Source organism: Canis lupus, chromosome 18 (assembly GCF_003254725.2).
Source record: "Canis lupus dingo isolate Sandy chromosome 18, ASM325472v2, whole genome shotgun sequence".
In the NCBI taxonomy this organism is placed as follows: Eukaryota; Metazoa; Chordata; class Mammalia; order Carnivora; family Canidae; genus Canis; species Canis lupus.
In genome coordinates this window covers 6184671-6206862 of record NC_064260.1, presented here as the reverse complement: position 1 = coordinate 6206862, position 22192 = coordinate 6184671, and the positions used below count along the sequence as shown (strand labels likewise).

Below are 22192 nucleotides of genomic sequence, written 5' to 3'. Positions count from 1 at the left end.
GGAAGATAAGGAATCTTAAGCAGGCTCCATATCCAGCACAGGGCCCAATGTGAGGCTTGATCTCATAACCCCGAGACCATGACCTGAGCCAAAAACAAGAGTTGGACACTTAACTGACTGAACCATTCAGGCGCCCTATTTATTTTTTTAATGTTTTACAGTCAGGTCTTTTTTTTTTTTTTTTAATTAATTAGTTTGTAAGTAATCTCCACACTCAACATGGGGCTCGAACTCTCAATCCTGAGATCAAGAGTCACATGCTCTTACAACTGAGCCAGCAAGATGCTCCAATGCTCAAGTATTTTAAAGCAAATGATAGGCAAAAATTTTTTTGAAAGATTTTATTTATTCATGAGAGACACACACAAAGAGAGGCAGAGACACAGGCAGAGGGAGAAGCAGGCTCCATGCAGGGAGTCTGACGGAGGACTCGATCTCAGGTCTTTAGGATCAGGCCCTGGGCCGAAGGCAGCGCTAAACCGTTGGGCCACTGGGGCTGCCCCGGCAAAATATTTTTAAAAAAACTCATCCTAACATTTCACCTTTAAATACTTCAGTATGATTATCTAAAATATATAAACCTGTTTCTAGAAGTCAAAATAGCACTATAACTATCGAGTGAATAACTGATAAGTGAAACTGAGCTGTGATTTTTTCTTTTTTAAGGAAATCTTTGTCAGTTTTGGTACCACTATCATCCTTGCTTCATAAAAATAACAGGAACTATTCCTTATTTTCCTAACCTCTGAAACGGTTTATTTATTTTTTTAAAGATTTTATTTATTCACAAGAGACAGAGAGAGAGAGAGAGAGTCAGAGATATAGAGAGAGGGAGAAACAGGCTCCCTGTGGGGAGCCTGATGAGGGATTCAATCCCAGAACCCTGGAATCATTCCCTGAGCCAAAGGCAACCACTCAACCACTAAGCCACCAAGACGTCCCTGCCTGAAACAGTTTAAAAGTAGCAAAGAAAAAAAGTAACACTGAGAGTTCCTGTTGTCAATTATTATTAAATTTTTTTTTAAATTCAGTGTAGTTAAGGTACAGTGTTATATTTGTTTCAGGTATACAAAACAGTGAGTCAACAATTTTATACATTACTCAGTGCTCATCACATGTGCACTCCTTAATCTCTATCACCTGTTTCACCTACCCTCCCCCACTTCCCTTCTGGACATATCATCTTTATTCAACAGTCAATGGACATTTGGGCTCTTTCCAAAGTTTGGCTATTGTTGATATAGTGCTGCTACCAACATTGGGGTGTGTGTACTCCTTCAAATCTGTATTTTTGTATCGTTTGGGTAAATACCTAGTAGTACAATGGCTGGATCATAGGATAGCTCTATTTTTAACTTTTTGAGTATGGAGGACCCTCCATACTGTTTTCCAGAGTGGCTGCAACAGTTTGCATTCCCATCAACAGTGTAAGAAGATTCCCCTTTCTCTATATCCTTGCTAACATCTATTGTTCCCTGAGTTATTTTAGCCATTCTGACCGCTGGGAGGTGGTATCTCATTGTGGTTCTGATTTGTATTTCCCTGATGTCGAGTGATGTTGAGCATTTTTACATGGGTCTGTTGGCCATCTGGATGTCTGCTGTGGAGAAATGTCTCTTCATGTCTTCCACCCATTTTTAATTGGATAATTTATTTGGTGTTGAGTTGCATAAGTTCTTGATAAATTCTATTATCCCTTTACAAGTAAGTTGTTTGCAAATATCTCCCACTCAGTACATTGTCTTTTAGTTTTGCTGTTTCCTTTGCCTGTAAAAGCTTTTTATTTTGATGTAGTCCCACAAAAAAAAAGTGGCACAAGCATTTCCTGTTCTTTTAAAGAAATTGTCTCTTTTCATTAGTTTATTATTTGTTTTCCCCTAGTTTTACTGAGGTATAATTGACAAAATTGTAGATATATGTGTACAAAAGGGCGCTTTGATAGACTTATTCATGAAAACATTACCACAATCAGGCTGACACGTCTATTACTTCACATATCATTTTTTAAATGTGTGTGATGCGACCACCTAAGATCTACTCTCTTAGGGCAGTTCAGCAGTTTAGCGCCGTCTTCAGCCCGGGGTGTGATCCTGGACTTCTGGGGTCGAGTCCCACGTCCGGCTCCGTGCATGGAGCCTGCTTCTCCCTCTACCGGTGTCTCTGCCTCTCTCTCTCTCTCATGAATAAATAAAATCTTAAAAAAAAAAAAAAAGATCTACTCTCTTAGCAAATTTTAAGTATACAATACAGTATTATGTACTATAGTCACAATGCTGTACATTAGATCTAAAGAACTGGTATATCTTGTAACTGAAGGCTTGTACTCTATCTCTCCCATTTTCCCCACTCCACAACCCCTGGTAACCATCATTCAACTCTGTTTCTACGAGTTCAATTTTGTTTTTGTTTTTAAAATTCATATTTTTGTGAGATCATAGTCTGGTTTATTGCACATAGCATAATGTCCTCTAGACCCATTTTTGTTGTCACCAATGACAGGATTTTTTTGTTTATTATTCATGTAAACATAGATAGAAATATATAAAAATACCACAACTTCCTTATTCATTCAACCATCATTGAATATTAAGGTTGTTTCCATACCTTGGCTATTGTGAATAATGCTGCAATGAACACAGGGGTGCATATATCTTTGTAAGTTAAGTTTTACTTCTTTGGAAAAAACCCAGAAGTGGAATTGCTGTATCATCTGGTAGTTCTATTTTAAACTTTTTACGTTTACATTTCCACCAAGAGTGTACTAGGGTTCCCCTTTCTCCGCATCCTTGCCAACATTGGCCATCTCTTCTATTTTTGATAAAAACCACCCTAGGGGATCCCTGGGTAGCTCAGCGGTTTAGCCCCTGCCTTTGGCCTGGGGCATGATCCTGGAGTCCTGGGATGGAGTCCCACATCGGGCTCCCTGCATGGAGCCTGCTTCTCCCTCTGCCTGTGTCTCTGCCTCTCTCTCACACATCTCTGTGTTTCTAATGAATAGATAAATAAAATCTTAAAAAAAAAAACAAACACCCTAACAGGATTAAGGTGATATCTCATTACGGTCTTGATTTGCATTTCTTGATTAGTTAGTGATGTTGAATATCTTTTCATGTATGTGTTAGCCATATGTATGCCTTCTTTGGGAAAATATCCAACTGGGTTGTTGGATATTTCTTACATATTTTGGATACTGACCTTTGAGCATAAATGTTTTGCAAATATGTTTTGCCTTCTTTGGGAAAATATCCACTCACGTTGTTGGATATTTCTCATATATTTTGGATACTGACCCTTTAGCATAAATATGTTTTGCAAGTATTTTCTCCCATTCTATTTCTACCTTTTTTGTTAACTGCTTTCTTGCTGTTCAGAACTTTTTAGTTTGATGTAGTCTCCCCTTGACTACTTTTTCTTTTGTTGCCTATGCTTTTGGTGTCATATACAAATAATCATTGCTAAAACCCAGGTCAAGGAGCTTTACCTCTATGTATTCTTTTAGGAGTTTCATTGTTTCAGATGTTACATTTCAAGTCTCTGATCCATTTTGAGTTAATTTTTGAGAGTGGTGTAGGATAGGGGTCCAGTTTTATTCTTTTGCATGTAACTCTCCAATTTTCCCAAAATGATTTGGTGAAGAGATGACTTTTTCCCCACTGTGTGTTCTAATTGCCTTTGTCAAGGATTATTAACCATTTATGCATGGATTTATTTCTGGGCTCTCTATTCTGTCCCATTTCAGCTATTTTTCTGTTTTCATCCCACTACCATATTGTTTTGATTACTATACCTTTGCCATATATTCTGAAATCAGAATTGTGATGTCTCCAGCTTTGTTCTTTCTCAAGACTACTATTCTACTCTGGTTCTTTTGTAGTTTCATGCAAATTTTAGGATTTTTTTTCAATTTCTGTGAAAAATATCATAATTTTAAAACATTTTTATTTGAATTCAGTTCATTACCATATTATGTATTATTGGTTTCAGAGGTAGAGGTCAATGATTCCGTCTTATATAATACCTAGTGCTAATTATATCACATGCCCTCCTTAATGCCCATCACCCAGTTACCCTGTCCCCCTCACCCATCTCCCCTCCAGCAACCCTCAGTTCGTTTCCTATGATTAAGAATCTTATGGTTTCTCTGATTTTGTCTTGTTTCATTTTTTCTTCTCTTCCCCTATGATCCTCTGTTTTGTTTCTTAAATTCCACATCAGAGTGAGATCCATATGATAAATTGTCTTTCTCTGATTGAATTTTCACTTAGCATAATATCCTCTAGTTCCATCCATGTCATTGCAAATGGCAAGATTGATTGATTGATTTCTTTCTTTCTTCTCTTTTTTTGTTTAATGGCTGGTAGTAGTCCATTGTGTATATATATATACCACATCTTCTTTATCTATTCATCTGTTGATGGACATCTGGGCTCTTTCTATAGTTTGGCTGTTGTGGACACTGCTGCTATAAACAGTGGGGTACAGGTGCCCTTCTGATCACTGTATTTGTATCTTTGGGGTAAATATCCAGTAGTGCAATTGCTGGGTTATAGGGTAGCCCTATATTCAACTTCTTGAGGAACCTCCAAACTGTTCTCCAGAGTGGCTGAACCAGCTTGCATTCCCACCAAGAATGTACAGGGTTCCCCTTTCTCCACATCCTTGCCAACATCCGTTGTTACCTGACTTGTTAATTTTAGTCATTCTGACTGCTGTGAGGTGGTGTCCCATTGTGGTTTAGACTTATATTTCCCTGATGCCAAGTGATGTTGAGCATCTTTTCACGTGTCTGCTGACGATTTGTATGACTTCTTTGGAGAAATATCTGTTCATGTCTTCTGTCCATTTCTTAACTGGATTATTTGTTTTTTGGGTGTTGGGTTTGATAGGTTCTTTATAGATTCTGGATACTAGCCCTTTATCTGATGTGTCACTTGCAAATATTTTCTCCCATTCTATAGGCTGCCTTTTGGTTTTGTTAACTTTCCTTTGCTGTGGAAAAGCCTTTTTCTCTTGATGAAGTCCCAATGGTTCATTTTTGCCTTTGTTTCCCTTGCCTTTGGAGACATGTCCAGCAAGAAGCTGCTGAGGGTGAGGTCGAAGAGGTTGCCTCCTGTGTTCTCCTCTAGGATTTTGATGAATTCCTATCTCATATTTAGATCTTTCATCCATTTTGAGTCTATTTTTGTGTATGCTGTGAGGAAATGGTCCAGGTTCATTCTTCTGCATGTGGCTGTTCAATTTTCCCAACACCATTTGCTAAAAAGACTTCTTCCATTGAATATTCTTTCCTGCTTTGTCGAAGATTTGTGGAACATGGCATTGAGGGTCCATTTCTGAGTTCTCTCTTCTGTTCCATTAATCTATGTGTCTGTTTTTGTGCCAGTAGTATACTGTCTTGGTGATTATAGCTTTGTAATAGAGCTTGAAGTCTGGAATTGTGATGCTACCAGTTTTGGTTTTCTTTTTTAATATTCTTTTGGCTATTCAGGATCCTTTCTGGTTCCATACAAATTTTAGGATTATTTTTTCCAACTTTGTGAAATAAGTGGATGGAATTTTGATAGGTATTGCACTGAACATAAAGATTGCTGTAGGTAGCACAGACATTTTAACAATATTTGTTCTTCCGATCCATAAGCATGGAATGCTTTTCCATTTCTTTGTGTCCTCCTCAATTTCCTTCAGGAGTATTCTACAGTTTTCTGAGTACAGATCTTTTGCCTCTTTGGTTAGATTATTCCTAGGTATCTTATGGTTTTGGATGCAATTGCAAATGGGACTGATTCCTTAATTTCTCTTTCTTCTGTCTCATTGTTAGTGTACAGAAATGAAACTGATTTCTCTGCATTGATTTTATACCCTGCCACTTTGCTTAATTGCTGCATGAATTCTAGCAATTCTGAGGTTGAGTCTTTTGGGTATTCCACATAGAGTATCGCGTCATCTGCAAAAAGTGAGAATTTGACCTCTGCCAATTCGGATGCCTTTTATTTCTTTTTATTGTCTGATTGCTGAGGCTAGGACTTCTAGTACTATGTTGGACAACAGTGGACATCCCTGCTCTGTTTCTGCTTAGGGGAAAAGCTCTCAGGTTTTCCCCATTGACAATGATATTTGCTGTGGGCTTTTTGTACATGGCTTTTATGATATAGAGATATGTTCCCTCTATCCCTATACTGTGAAGGGTTTTAATCAAGAAAGGATGTCGTACTTTGTCAAATGCCTTTTCAACGAGGTCTTTCATCTCATTGATTAAATTTATTCCTAAGGATTTTTCTTTGATGCTATAATAAATGGAATTTTCTTTTTAGTTTCTTTCTCCAGTAGTTTATTCTTAGTCTACAGAAACACAACTGATTTTTGCATATTCATTTTGTACCGAATTTGTTCATCACTTCTAACAACTTTTTGTTAGGATCTTTAGGGTGTTCTCTTATATAAGATCATGTTACCCTGCAAACAGAAAAATTTCACTTTTTCTTTCTGATTTTCTTTTCTTTTTCTTGCCTAATTACTCTGGGTGCATGTATATATTTGTTATTTCTTCTTGATGAAGTAACTTTGGGGGGGGAAATGCCTGCTGTCCACCCTGCTAAGGATTCTGAGGCTTTATCACAGCTTCCCTACAAATATGCCTACTCCGAACTTCTTGTTCCCTCTTAGGGGTGAATTCTTAGAACTGTATGCCTTCTCGTAATTCCATAAAGCCAGGCTATTTGCGGAGTCTCCTGTTTGCTCTCGCTAAGGAGTGCTGAATGCTCAAGTTTGTATGCTGTCTTCCAGTTCTACAGGGTTGAGCTGGCTTTCTACTTAATTCTCAGTAACTGTCCACAAAGACTTGCACTCATTGCTCTCAGAGGCACATGCAACTATGGGGTGGAGTATCCTGTGGGTAAGGAGAATAATGCTAGAAATGCTTGTGGTCAGCTAGAGGGATTCAAAGGCCAAGTGTCCCCAGCAGCTTGTGGTCAGGTTTCCTAATGGAGTCTGTGAAGTGGTAAGACCTGTGTAACTTGAGTTTGAGGACTGGCGGTTAAGTGTAACAGCACAGAATCTCCCTGCCCCTCAGTCATGTAGATCATCCCCGTATTTTGAAAGAGTAGGAAAGAAGCGGGTGTCTTTGACAACATCCTTTATAGCTGGGGAAGTTGGAAACTCACTCACATGCTCTCACTTTACCCTGTGGGAAAAACTGCAGGCCATGTTTGTCTCTTTTGGCACAGAGCTGTGCCATCTTGGAGATGCAGTGACATAGGTGAAATGAAACTTTTCTGCTTACCCTCTTCACTCTTTCCAATCTCAGATTTTTTTTGTCCTCCCAATGGTGTGCTGAACTTCTCTACTGGATTCCTGGGTCCCATAAAGGTACTCACAAAAACTTATCAAAATCAGTGTTCTTTGGGGGGAAAGATGGTAGATTGCTGAATTGCTGATGCCATTCTCCTTGGATTAACTGTTCTTTCAAGGTTTGATAAAATTTCCCAGTGAAATTTTAAGGGTAGATCTTTAACAATATTCTCAAGTTTTTATTTGGAAGTTTGTCTATTTTGATATTCCATCTCTTCTAGGGTGAGGTTTGGTAGATTATGTATTCACAAAGAATTATTCATTTTATTTACATTGTAAAATAAATTTATATACAGTGAAATGGAGTGTGGCTTCTAAATTTCCTGTTTCAATAGTTTCTGCATCTCATTAATAGTGTTTCTGTGCCTTCCTCCCCTATCTGCAAACTTCTGTTTGGAACTTAATTACATAATTAAAAATAATCAATGTCACTATAAGCTTATGCTGGTTTCCCCAATCATATCTTGGCTATGGATTCCTCTGCTGTGGGACTGGAATAGTACTTTTCTTTTCTTTTTTTTTTCTTTTTTTCTTTTTTTTGGCAGAAAGGGCCAGATAGCAACTTTATATTAAAGTCCCCATTCAGGGCAGCCTGGGTGGCTCAGTGGTTTAGTGCCGCCTTCAGCCTGGGGCATGATCTTGGGGTCCTAGGGCTGAGTCTCACGTCGGGCTCCCTGAATGGAGCCTGCTTTTCCCTCTGCCTGTGTCTCTGCCTCTCTCATGAATAAATAAATAAAATCTTTAAAAAAATATAGAGTCCCCATTCAGTCTCATTGCATGCTCTTCTGTTTATTTCAAAATTCTTTTTTTTTTTTTTAATTTTTTATTTTATTTTATTTATTTATGATAGTCACAGAGAGAGAAGGAGAGAGAGGCAGAGACAGGCAGAGGGAGAAGCAGGCTCCATGCACCGGGAGCCCGACATGGGATTCGATCCCGGGTCTCCAGGATCACGCCCTGGGCCAAAGGCAGGCGCCAAACCGCTGCGCCACCCAGGGATCCCTATTTCAAAATTCTTAATATAAATATATGCTAGCAGTGAGAGCTCTGGTTGCTCCACATTTTCACGAGGAATTGGTATTGTCAGTGTTTTGGATTTTGTCAATTCCCTAACAACATACGATGTTGACTACTTTGCATCTGTATTATCTTCTTTGGTGAGGGTCTTTTCAGGTATGTTGTTCATTTTGTAATGGGGTTTTTTTTTCTTATTGAATTTTAAGAGTTCTTTGTATATGTTCCATAAAACAGATAAGTCTTTGCAAGTATTTTTCTTTTAAAAAATGGTATTTATTTATTTGAGACAGAGCACGAGCAAGAAAGAGAAAGAAAGCATGAGCAGGGAAGAGAGACAGAGAGAGGGAGAAGCAGGCTCCCCACTGAGCAGGGAGCTCAATGTGGGGCTTGATCCCAGGATCTGGGATCATGATCTGAGCCAAAGACAGATGCTTAACCGACTGAGCCACCCAGGAGCCCTACAAACATTTTCTTCTAATCTGTGACTTATCTTCCCATTCTCTTGACCTTATCTTTCACAGAGCAGTTTTTAATTTTAACATAGGCCAGATTACCATTTATTTCTTTGACTAATCATGCCTTTGGTGTCATATGTAAAAAGTCATTACCATACCTAAGGGCATCTAGGCTTTCTTCTAGGTTATCTTCTAGTTACATAGTTTTCCATTTTATATCTAGGCCTATGATCCACTTTATTACTTTTGAGAGGTGTCTAAATTAATTTTATTGCATGTGCATGCCCAGTTTTCCAGCATCACTTGTTAAAAATAACTATCTTCCATTGTATTGCTTAACTCCATTGTCAAAAACCAATGGAGCATCTATAGCAGACTAGATTTAAGTGAGTCTATTTCTGGGCTCTCTATTCTATTCTCTCCATCTATTGGTCTATTCTTGCACCAGTCCCACACTGTTTTGATTACCACAATTTTATAATATAATTATTATACACACATGTGGACAAGCAGGGGGAGCAGCAGTGGGGGAGGGAGAAGCAGATTCCCCGCTGAGCAGGGAGCCTGACCTGGAGCTTGATCCCAGGACCTGAGCCAAAGGCAGATGCCTAACTTACAGGTGCCCCTGTGTTGTGTTTTGTTTTGTTTTTTAATGGAACATTTCATGATTTGTGTGTCATCCTTGCAGAGGGACCATGCTAATCTTCTCTGTATACTTCCAATTTTAGTATATGTGCTGCCAAAACAAGCATAAATGGTATTGTGTTTTTAATTTCAAATCAAACTTACTCATTGCTGTTACATAGAAAAGTGACTTACTTTCCTGCTTATTAACTGATATTTTTGTTATTTCTGATTTTCGACATAGAAATATCATGTCATCCACAAAGACAGTTTTATTTCTTCCTTCCCAATCTATATAACTTAAAAGCAAAAGACAAAAAAGTCTTTACTTACAAGGGAAAACCCATAAGGCTAATAGGAGACTGTTCAACAGAAACATGGCAAGCCAGAGAGGAGTGGAATGATACATTCCAAGTGTTGAAGGGAAAAATACGCAAGGAGCTCGACACGGGACTCAATCAGGAGATCAGGCCCTGGGCTAAAGGCAGTGCTAAACCGCTGAGCCACCCCGGCTGCCCCTAGACCCTTTTAACAGTAAGACCAAAACACACCCAGGATCTAGTTTTTTTGTTTCTGTTTTATCTTTTTTCTTTCTTTTTCTTTCTTCTTTATTTTATGGACAAAACGACAAGATGGATAAATTCACTCCAAAGGAAAGAAAGTAGAACTCATGGCCAAGGGCTTAATCAATAAAGATATTAGTAAGATGTCTGAACTAGAATTTAAAACAATGATTATGGGATGCCTCGGTGGCTAGTGGTTGAGCATCTGCCTTTGCCCCAGGGTGTGATCCTAGAGTCCAGGGATTGAGTCCCATATCGGGCTCCCTGCATGGAGCCCGCTTCTCCCTCTGCCTGTGTCTCTGCCTCTCTCTGTGTGTCTCTCATGAATAAATAAATAAAATCTTAAAAATAAATAAATAAAAATTTAAAAACCCAATGATTATAAGGATACTAGCTAGGCTTGAAAAAAGCATAGAAGACACTAGAGAATCCTTTATTACAGACATAAAAGAACTAAAATCTAGTCAGGTCGAAATTAAAAATGCTATAACCAGGCTGCAATCCCAAATGGAGGTCATAAAAATGAGGATGGATGAAGCACAGGAATAATACTGATATAGATGATAAAATTATGAAAAATAATGAAGCTGAAAAAACAGGGAAAGAAAGGTAGTGGACCACGAAAGTAGACTTAGGGAACTCAGCAGCGGATAAAAATGTAGTAACATTTGTATGATAGTAGTCCCAGAAGATGAAGAGAGAGAAAAGGGGGCAGAATGTTTATTCAAACAATTGATAGCTGAAAACTTCCCTGAGGGAATGACACCGATATCAAAATCCAAGAAGCACAGAAAACTCCCATGAAATTCAACAAAAGCTGACCATCAACAAGGCATATCATAGTCAAATTCACAAAATACACAAACAAGGAAAGAATCCTGGAAGCAACAAGGGAAAAATAAGTCCTCTATCTACAAGGGGAGACGGATCAGGTTCATAGCAAATCTATCCACAAACAGGAGTGGATGTAAATGTACAACGTACCGAATGGGAAAAATATGCAGCCAAGAAGTCCTTATCCAGCAAGGCTATCATTCAGAATGGAAGGAGAGATAAAGACTTTTTCCCAGACAATCAAAAACTAATGGAGTTTGTGATCTCTAAAACAGCCCTGCAAGGAATTTTAAGGGGAATTCTTTTGAGTGGAAAAAAACAAAACAAAAACAAAAACAAAAACAAGAAAAACTAGAAAGGATGTAAAATATCACCAGAAACACCAACTTCACAGGTAACACAACACAATGGCACTAAATTCATCTTCCAATAATCACTCTGAATGTAGTAAATGGACTAAATACTCCAATCAAAAGACACAGGACATCAGAATGAATAATAAAAAAAGATCTCTTTATAAGCTGCCTACAAGAGACTTATTTTAGAACTAAAGAATCCTGCAGATGGAAAGTGAGATGGAGAAATCATCTATCATGCTAAAGGATATCAGAAGGAAGCTGGGAGTGGACAAACAAAAAGAAATAAAAGGCATCCAAATTGCAAGGAAGGATAAAACTTCCACTCTTTGCCGATGACATGATGTTCCATGTAGAAAATCCGAAAAACACCACCAAAAAATTGCTAGACTACGTGAATGCATCAAAGTTGTAGAACATGAAGTCAATATGCAGAAATCTACTGTATTTCTATACATCAATAATTAAGAAGCAGAAAAAAATCAAAGAATCATCCCATTTGCCCTGAAAACAATAAGAACCTAGGAACAAACCTAACTAAAGAGATGAAAGATATGTACTCTGAAAAATGATAGATTGCTTATGAAACAAATTGAGGAGGACACAAAGAATGGAAAAGGTTTCCATGCTCATGTATTGGAAGAACAAACACTTTTAACCTGTCTGTGCTACCCAAAACAATCTACACATTTAATGCAATCCCTATCAAAATACCATCAGCATTTTTCAGAGAGCTAGCAAACAGTGCTGAAATGGATGTGGAACCAGAAAAGGGCCCTGAATAGCCAAAGCAATTCTTAAAAAGAAAAACAAAACTAGAGGCATCATGTATTCCAGATTTCAAACTATACTACAATGCTGTAGTCATTAAGACAGTACGGTACTGGCACAAAAACAGATACATAGATCAATGGGACAGAAGGGATCAGCTGGCTAGAGATGGGTGCTGGGTATTAAAGAGGGCAATTGTTGTGATGATCGCTGGCTGTTGTATATAAATGATGAATCACTGAAATCTACTCTAGAAACCAATATTGCACTCTATGTTAACTAAAATTGAAATTAAAAAAAAAAGAGAAAGGGACTATATAATCATATATAAGGGGGACAATCCAATAAGAAGATATAACAATTGTAAATATTTATAAACTCAATATGGGAGCACTCAAATATATAAAACAATTAATAATAAACATAAAGGAGCTAATTGATAATAATACAATAATAGTAGGAAACTTTAACACCACACATACATCAATGGACAGATGATCTAAACAGAAAATCAAACAGAATTCAATGGCTTTGAATGATGCACTGGGCCAGATGGATTTAACAGATATATTCAGAACACTGCATCCTAAATCAGAATACTCTGGTGCACACAGAACAGTCTCCAGAACAGATCATGCATTAGGTCACACAATAAGCTTCAAGAAACACAAAAAGACTGAAGTCATACTATGCCCCTTTTCTCACCACAACACTATGATATTAGAAGTGAACCACAAGAAACTATCTGCAATGGCCATAAATACACAGAAGTTAAACATGCTGCTAAGCAATGAATAAGTGAACCAGAAAATCAAAGAAGATATTTAAAAATACATGGAATCAAATGAAAGTGAAAGCAAAACAGTCCAAGACCGTTGGGATACAGCAAAAGCTGTCCTAAGAGAGAAGTATATGGCAATATAAGTTTACCTTAAAAAGGTAGAAAAACCTCAAAGAAACAACCTAACTTAACTGAAGGAAGTAGGAAAAGAACAACAAACAAAGCCTAAAGCCAGCAGAAGGAAGGAAATAATAAAGATTTGAGCAGAAATAAATGATATAGAAATTCAAGAAACCAATAGGACAGATCAATGAAACCAGGAGCTGGTTCTTAGAAAATATTAATAAAATTGATAAACCCCAAGCCAGACTTATCAAAAAGAAAAGAGAAAAGACCCATATTAATAAAATCAGAAATGAGACAGGAGAAACAACAATGAATACCATAGAAATACAAACCATTTTGAAAAACAGACAATCTGGAAGAAATGGATGAATTTCCAGAAACATATAAACTACCAAAACTCAAACAGGAGGAAATAGAACAATTTGAACAGACCAATAACCGGCAAAGAAGTTGAATCAGTAATCAAAAATCTAAAAAGACTAGGACCAGATGGTTTCAAAGGAGAATTCTACTAAACTTTTAAAGAAAAGTTAATACTTATTTTTCTCAAACTATTCCAAACAATAGAAATGGAAGGAAAACTTCCAACTTCATTCTATGAGGCCAGCAATACCCTGCTACCAAAACCAGATAAGGATTCCACTACAATAGAGAACTACAGGCCAATATCCCTGATGAATATGGATGCAAAAATTCTCAATAGAATAATAGCCAACTTAATCCAACCAAACATTAAAAAAATCATTCATCATCATCAAGTGGTATTTATTCCTGGGTTGTAAGGTAGTTGAATATTCACAAACCAATCAGCATGATAACATCACATTAATAAAAGAAAGGATAAGAACCGTAAGATCCTCTTAATAGATGCAAAAAAAGCATTTGACAAAGTACAGCCATTCATGATAAAAACTCTCCAGACAACAGGTTTAGAGGAAACATATCTCAATGTAATAAAGGCCATCTATGGAAAACCTATCGCAAACATCATCCATAATGGGGAAAAACTGAGAACTTCCTCTTAATGATCAGGAATAAGGCAAAGATGTCCACTCTCACCACTGTTATTTAACAAGAGTACTGGAAGTCCTTGCCACTGCAATGGACAACAAAAAGAAATAAAAGGCATCCAAATCGGCAAGGGAGAAGTCAAACTTTCCCTGTTTTTATTTTATTTTTTTTTAAGATTTTATTTATTTATTCATGAAAGACACAGAGAGAGAGACAGAGACAGAAGCAGGCTCCATGCAGAGAGCCGGACACGGGCCTCGATCCCAGGTCTCCAGGATCACACCCTGGGCTGAAGGTGGCGCTAAATCGCTGAGCCACCCAAGGGATTCCCACTTTCCCTGTTTTTAGATGACACGATAATCTAGATAGAAAATCTGAAAGACCACCAAAAATTTGCTTGAACTGATACATGAATTAAGTAAAGTCGCAGGACACAAAATCAATGTACAGAAATCTGTTGCATTTCAATACACCAGTAATGAAGCAGCAAAAAGAGAAATTAAGGAATGAATCCCATTTACAATTGCACCAAACAATATCAAGGAATAAACTTAACCAATGTACTCTGAAGACTATAAAACACTGATGAAAGAAACCATGATGCAAAGAAATGGAAAGACAGTCCATGCTCATAGATTGGAAGAACAAATATTGTAAAAATGTCGATACTACCCAAAGCAATCTATATACACATTTAATGCAATTCCTCTCAAAATAGCAACAGTTTTTTTTTTTTTTTTCAGAGCTAGAAAAACAATCCGTCAATTTGAATGGAATCAGGAAAGACACCAAATAGCCAAAGTAACTTTAAAAAGGAAAAACAAAGCTGGAGGCCTCACAATTCTGGACTTCTACTTATATTACAAAGCTGTAGTCATCAAAGCATGTAGTACTGGCACAAAAACAGATACACAGATCAATGGAACAGAATGTAAAACCAAGAAATAAACTCACAGCGGTCAATTAATCTTCAACAAAGCAGGAAAGAATATCCAATGGGGAAAAGACCATTTGTTCAACAAATCATGCTTGAAGAACTGGACAGCAATATGCAAAAGAATGAAACCAAAATAAATAATAGAATAAATGCAAAAGATGCAAAAGAATAAATGCAAAATGAATGAAAGACCTATATGTGAGAGCTGAAACCATAAGAATCCTGGAAGAGAACATAGGCAGTAACTTGTGTGACATTAGCCATAGCACCTTCTTTCTAGATATGTTTCCTGAAGCAAGGACAAAAGCAAAAATTAACTATCGGGACTATATCAAAATAAAAAGCTTCTGCACAGCAAAAGAAACAACCAACAAAACTAAAAGGCAACCTATGGAATGGGAAAAGATACTTGCAAATGAAATACCTGATAAAGGGTTAGTATTCAAAATATATAAAGAACTTATAAAACTTAACATCCAAAAACAAATAATCTAATTAAAACATGGGCAGAAGACACGAACAGACATTTCTCCAAAGAAGACATGCCAGACGGCCGACAGGCACAGGAAAAGATGCTCTATGTCACTTATCATCAGGCAAATGCAAAACAAAACTACAAGATATCACCTCACATCTATCAGAATGGATAAAATTAACAACACAAGAACAACAGATATTGGCAAGGATGCGGAGAAAGGGGAACCCTCTTGCACTGTTGGTGGGAATGCAAAGTGGTGCAACCACTTTGGAAAACGGTATGGAGGTTCCTCAAACCTAGAATTATCCTATGATCCACAACTGCACTACTAGGTATTCACCCAAAGGATACAGGAACACTAATACAAAGGGATATGTGCACCCCAATGTTGATAGCAGTATTATCTACAACAGCCAAAACATGAAGACAGCCCGTGTCCATCCACTGAGGAACAGAAGGTGTGGAGTACATATGTATAATGGAATATTACCCAGCCATAAGAAAGAATGAAATCTTACCACTTGCATTGACATGGATGGAGCTAAAGATATCATGCTAACCAAAATAAGTCAGAGAAAGACAAATACTATATGATTTCACTCACGTGCAATTTAAGAAAAAAAAAACAAGCAAAGTGGAAAAAAAAGAGAGGAGGGCAAACAAAGAAATACTCTTAATTATGAAGAACAAACTGATGGTTACCAGTAGGAAAGTCGGTGGGGGTGTTGGTTAAACAGGCGATGGGGATTACGGAGTGAACTGCTTGTGATGAGCACTGGGTGTTTATGGAAATGTTGAATCACTATACTGTATACTTGAAAATAATATTACACTAACTGGAATTTATTAAATAGAGACTTAATAAGAAAAAACATTTCCATCTTTCTAGTTACATTATTAATGTATTCTTACATGTTTACTTTTTTCACTAAAACCCTTAGCATATTAATAATAGTATTTGAAAGTTCCTGGTTTGATAATTGCAACATTCCTGCCATAGTTGATTCTGGGTCTGATGTTTACTTAGTCACTTCAAACTGTTTTAATTCTTTCTTTCTTTCTTTCTTTTTTTTTTTTTTTTTTGCCTTTTCGTATTCCTTGTAAATTTTTATTGCAAGCTGGACATAATGTACTGGTAAAAGAAACTTCAGTAACCAGTCCTTTAGTAACGTGGCGGTGAGGAATAGGGAAGTAGCAGCATCCTATGGTCCTATGATTAGGTCTCATCTCAGTCTTTTGGTGAAGCTGTGCCCCTGGACGATGACCTTTTACTAGTGCTTCTCAGTGTTTTCCTCCCTGTAGGTTGGACAGATAGTAGTTACAAGGGGCTGGAGTTGGGTTTTCCCCAGACCCAGCCAGAGCAGGGTGGAGTCAGGTATTTCCCTCCCCGCAGGGATGTCTGGCTTCAATAAAATTCCACTAGGTTAGGCTCTGGTAAAACAGTTTTTCCTGAGGGTGGGTCTGGTGAAGAAAAACAGAATGCTCTGGCATATTCTAAAGGATGCCTTTCCAGCCCCCTCCAGAAGCACAAAGGGATTCTCCCCAGTATCAACAGTGAGAACCTGAGAGAACTTCTTGCAAAAGTAAAGAAGCGTCCTTATAACTGGGTATACCTAGAGGCATTTTATTCTCCTGCTTGTTCACACTCAGCCTCTAGCAATTCATCAATTAACCTTTAAATCTCTTATCCCCATGCTGGTTCCCACGGACGTTCCTTCTTGGGGATCTCTGCTCCAGGAAATTGTGATTTTCTCCAGTAAACTCCTGTGTTTTCTTTCTTCTAGTATCAGTTCTTTCTTCAGCCCCTTGTCACTTGGAATTCATTTTTGAAGTGATTTTACCTTTTCCTTCAATTTCTTAGTTCTTTCAATTCCCATTTCACATCATCTTACTGTCTTGCCATTTCCTTTCTGGGCTCCTTTACTTCTGTTTTGTGATTCAACTGCTTAATTAAGTTCCAAAATAAATGTTGGAAATGCTGCAATTCTTCCCCACATTGTAATGGCATCTTCCTGGTGATTTTTCTTCTTCCATTGCCGAAATGTGATATTCTGTTTTCTTCTAATATTATGTATACAATTGAATTTTTTCTTAAGTTTGAATTAGGTGAGTTTTTCTGAATTAACTATCAATAGGAAGACTCTCTAAAAAAGGGAAAGTGTTAGGATAGCTTTCTTAGTTTTTTTCATCTCAAAGGCATCCTTTTCTTACTAAGTGACAGTTTATTTGTGTATGGTGACTTGTGGTGACCAGATTTCCTTTGGTTCTCATAACCTTACTTGTTTCTCGAGGGCTCCTACCACTGATGTTTCCTTCCTGATTATCCTCTTAGCCAGTGCCATAAGGGATGTAGTTCCTGCCGCATACAATAATCCCCTTTTGTAGAAGGATGCTGTTTAAAAAAATTCTATGACCTCTTTTCCCTGAATGCTCTCCAAATCTTTTTTCTCTGCCTCTCTTGTCCACTTTACGTTCAGATATGCCCTCAAAAATTCCCCGAGTGTGTGTGTCATCCTTCTGAGAATAATTATTTATTGACTTGGGAGAGGGGGAATTGCAGAATACATTTTGCTACCTATGGGTCACTTGGTGGCTTTCCACAGTGTTTTGGATTTTATTTGTTTTTTTATTATTATTTGGTATATTCTCTATCTCACAATTTTGCCAAAAAAAAAGTTGTGAGTGCTTCATTCATTCTTCTTGTATTGATTGCATGGTTTTAGGAAGAAAGGTAGGTGTGGGTGTAAGTAGATTCCATAGTGTTACCTGAATTCCAAAGCCCTAAATATTATTTTTAACCATTCACACAAAACACCTCCATGCTGGCTCTATCACTGATTCCAAAAGATGACAACAAATGGGGATTTTTAAGAAATACTGATTCTTGGACTCCTCTGCCAGAGATCCTCATGTAGTTATTCTGGGATGGCTGCTGATAATATGTTGTTTATTATAAAGCCCTCTGAGTGTTTCTGATGCACAGCTAATTTAGGACCTAATAATAATCATGGATTTAAATCCCCTATTTCAACAAGAAATGTTTTAAGTAAAATACTTTTTAGGGGAAATCTATGCTAATAATATCTATGTTATTTTTAATAATATCCATCCTGGGGTACCTAGGTGGTTCAGTCAGACTGAGCATCAGTCTTCGGCTCAAGTCATGATCTCTGGGTCCTGGGATCCAGCCCCATGTCCTGCTCCCTGGTCACTGGGGAATCTGCTTGTCCCTTTCTCTCTCCCTCTGGTTCTTCCCCCTAGCTTGTGTATTCTTTCTCTCTCTCAAATAAATAAAATCTTAATAAATACATAAATATGTCCCTCTTTGCTTTTAACTTCAAGTTAGCTAAAATTATCTAAATTTACATTTAAGATAAATTTCTTTGGCTCTTTAAGTTGAACTAGATCTATGTCTTTCTGGGTTTAATAGTTGGGAAAATTTAATTCTAATGTCTTTATGTAAATGCTGTATTCATAACAGGGAAATACAAATAAAACATCACAGAAATAAATATAAAAATGAAACAAAAAAAGATCAAGGCTGTCATGTTTGGTTGTACACTGTGAAAGCAGGTACCAGTTCTCAGTGATTCTAACATGAAAACTTATGTCTATGCTGTTGATTGACTAAACCATAAAAACTTAACAAGGGCTATATATTGATATGTAAATTGTTAATAACGGTAATCATCCTGCAGTCTAATCTCTCAGAAGAAGGTCTTTTATTTCTTTTATACTCCCTAAATAGTTATTACAATGTTCTGGTTACATGATAAAATAATAAGAGTAAAGATTAGTTATGGAAATCTAATTCTGAAATTAAGGTTTTTGACATAGGGTACGACAAGTTGCTTATTCAATTATCACTAAATTCAACATCTTTATGCGTACAAATGAGTCAAATGAGTACAAGCAATAGGTTAAACAGTTTATGCATAAAAGAGAAGTCATATCCTACAACTTGTTGCAAAGATCAAAGTAATAAAGGCAAACAAAAAACTGACCCCAGGGCAAGTTTCTCTTATTATGCATTTTCAGAGATACCCATATATTGGGCCAAATAAATAATGCTATAAAAATATATATACTTAATATCAAACTTCAAGCAGAAAAGATTTCCTTATAAATAAAACTCCGAAGCATCTTGTCACTGAAGAAGTTCAAGATTTCATTTAAAGAATATAAAATCTCACCATTTTAAAAGAAGAAAAATTTTAAATTCTTATAATCACAAAATAGAGCATACCAATTATTTGTATCCCACATTCTTACCTGTCCAACCAGTATAAGCAGAGCAATCATGGGGATCAGCTGTTTTTAGCCCTTCCTCCATTTGCTGTAGAAGATCTTTGATTTTGGTCTGGATTCGCTTTGTGAAATTCTGAACAATCTGAGAACCAAAAGAACATAGATATTTAAATTGCATAACAATATGGCAATACTGTAATGAATACTTTAATAATCTAAATTGTTGGGCAAAAAAAAAAAATAAATAAATAAAATAAATTGTTGGGCAACCCAGGTGGCTCAGCGGTTTAGCACCGCCTTTGGCCCAGGGCATGGTCTTGGGGATCCAGGATCCAGTCCCACATTGGGCTCCTGCATGGGGCCTGCTTCTCCCTCTGCCTGTGTCTCTGCCTCTCTGTGTCTCTCATGAATAAATAAATAAAATCTTTAAAAAAAATAATCTAAGTTGTCAGAATATAAGAGAGAAAAATTGTATTAACTGGCCCACTTCAATCTTTTATAGGTTAGAAGGTGTCTACCTTGCTTTTATATGGTAAGTTTTTAAATAAGATAATGCCCTATATAGACTATAAGGCATTGGCAGGATTACAAAAAATTAGTTATAGAAACCAAAGTAAAAAACCATTTAAAAAAGATGGATTTGACTACACAAACATGTTAACTTCTATAATTTAAAGAATGTGAGAAAGATGACTTAAAAATTAATGACAAGGGGGAAATATCTGCAATATTAAACATTTTAAGTAAAAAAAAAAAAAAAAAGACCACAATACCAAAATAGACCTAAAATTATTGATGTACCTTAAAAAAAAAGAAAAAAATCAAGTAACATGCAAAAAAGGTTAACTTAGCAATTAATGATATGCAAATAAATAAAAGTACCATAGTTTGCATTATTAGAATAATAATAAAAAAATTTAAAAATATCAAGTCCCAAGGCTGCTAAGAGCTAAGGAAACAAGTATTCTTATTTACTGGTAGTCTTTCTCAAGAGCAATTTAGCAATATCCTTAAATAAGTAGTTGATAGTGGTCAGATTTTTATGTATTTGATTTTTTAGAAATCTGCTGCCAATGAGCACTGGGTGTTATATGTTGGCAAACTGAATTTAAATTTTAAAAAATGTAAAAAAAAAATCTGCTGCCAGAGAAACTGCTAAAGTATCCATGACTATGATCACAGAATTTTCTATTTATCCCTTTAATGTCTATCTTTTGCTTTCCTGTATTTTGTAGTTCTGTTATTAGCACAAATTTATGACTGAAGCGTTTTACTGATGGACTCACTTGTTAAAATGAAATTTTCTCTGTAGTCTCATAGGGGGACATGTTTTTGTGTTACTGCACAGCTAGAGCTGTCAGGGAAGATTTTACTGAAATTTGGGATTTTAAACTAAAAGCAAGTATTAGAAATTAAGTTACAATTGTATATGCTGTAAGAAGTCCAGAGAGGTTTACTGAACCCAGGAGGTACGTGTTTATGTTTCAGGGGGATGAAGCTCTAGAACAGGGAGACGTTTCAGAGTTGCAAAACTGAAGACAAACAGGCTTATATTTTTCATAGAGAGATTTATTTACATTCCAAAGACTCAGAGTATAATATTTCCAATGAAACTCTCCCAGAAGGAAAAGGGAAGACAATTTTCTCTTTTCCATTTGTAAGAAGCAGAGAGAAGTTAATTTTCTTCATTATTTGCCTACAACACATAGACTTTGTGTATGGAGGACATTTGACCTGGGTGCATTGTGTTGTCCCACAGGGAAGACCTGAAGCACATGGAGCCACTTACAGGTAGGTTATGGTCTGTCTGATAAATAATAAATCTCTGAACCAGAAACTTCTTGTGTACATTCAGGAAAAAATTAATAGATAAACATTAAAGACCTAAACCAGGGTGACATCAGCATCACTGCAGCATTAAGATTAGGTATCCCTTGTTTTTGTCCTCCCTTTAACAATAAAAATCAGGCATCCATCTACAAATAGAAGTGCTTTTGCGTGAGTTGTCGAACCCAACACGTTACACCAAGGGACCTGTGGCAGGTCTAGCCCACCAGTCTATCTGGAAATAAGCAGAGATTCTGGTACTGGCTGTGGAACCTACAGGAGACTGGACTAGCTGTTTCCCCTGCCCCCTACCACCCTACCCCAGCAGTGATCTGAGAGCACATACAGAACCATGAGCTGAGCAATCAATTTCAGATCAGAAAACCTTTGGGGAAGTGCAGATTTTCAAAGGAAAAGTTCAGTCTATTAAAGAGCAAAAAATGAGTTTGTATACATTAAATTGGGTAAGACCTTGTCTTTATTAGCATCATCTCTTCCCTAAGGTGGAACATTATAGGATTAAATAGATGGCCTACTGTTACCTCCATGGGGAAAAGGGAGAGAGCCCTTGAATGAATGCCCAGTTTTCAAATCTCTGCAGGACTCTGCTTGAAGAGACTCATTTTTTTTTTTTTTTCCTCATGGCATCCAGAACATTACTGAGAGAGAGTTCCATGACTAGGGAAAAGAGGAAATTTGGGGCAGTGGCATACAAGATTCCCAGAGCAGAGGGCACAAAAGATTACAGTTCTTGCAAATGTGTTCTGGAGTCCATCAGGTTAATGAAAAATCAAGGAAACATGGCATAGCCAGAAGA

General features: G+C 37.0%; 1 protein-coding gene and 1 non-coding gene across 2 annotated transcripts in view; both read right to left on the bottom strand.

Moving 5' to 3' along the window:
• The window catches only part of LANCL2 (LanC like glutathione S-transferase 2), a 48732-nt gene that overhangs the window by 19535 nt on the left and 7005 nt on the right, over positions 1-22192 (bottom strand). Inside the window, exon 2 of the mRNA XM_025449344.3 lies at positions 19573-19690. Coding sequence (XP_025305129.1) covers positions 19573-19690 — 118 coding nt within the window. The remainder of the gene's footprint in view (positions 1-19572; positions 19691-22192) is intronic.
• LOC112661545 (U6 spliceosomal RNA) lies at positions 9466-9571 on the bottom strand. Its single transcript, XR_003137777.1, has one exon. It is a non-coding gene; the product is annotated as a U6 spliceosomal RNA (small nuclear RNA).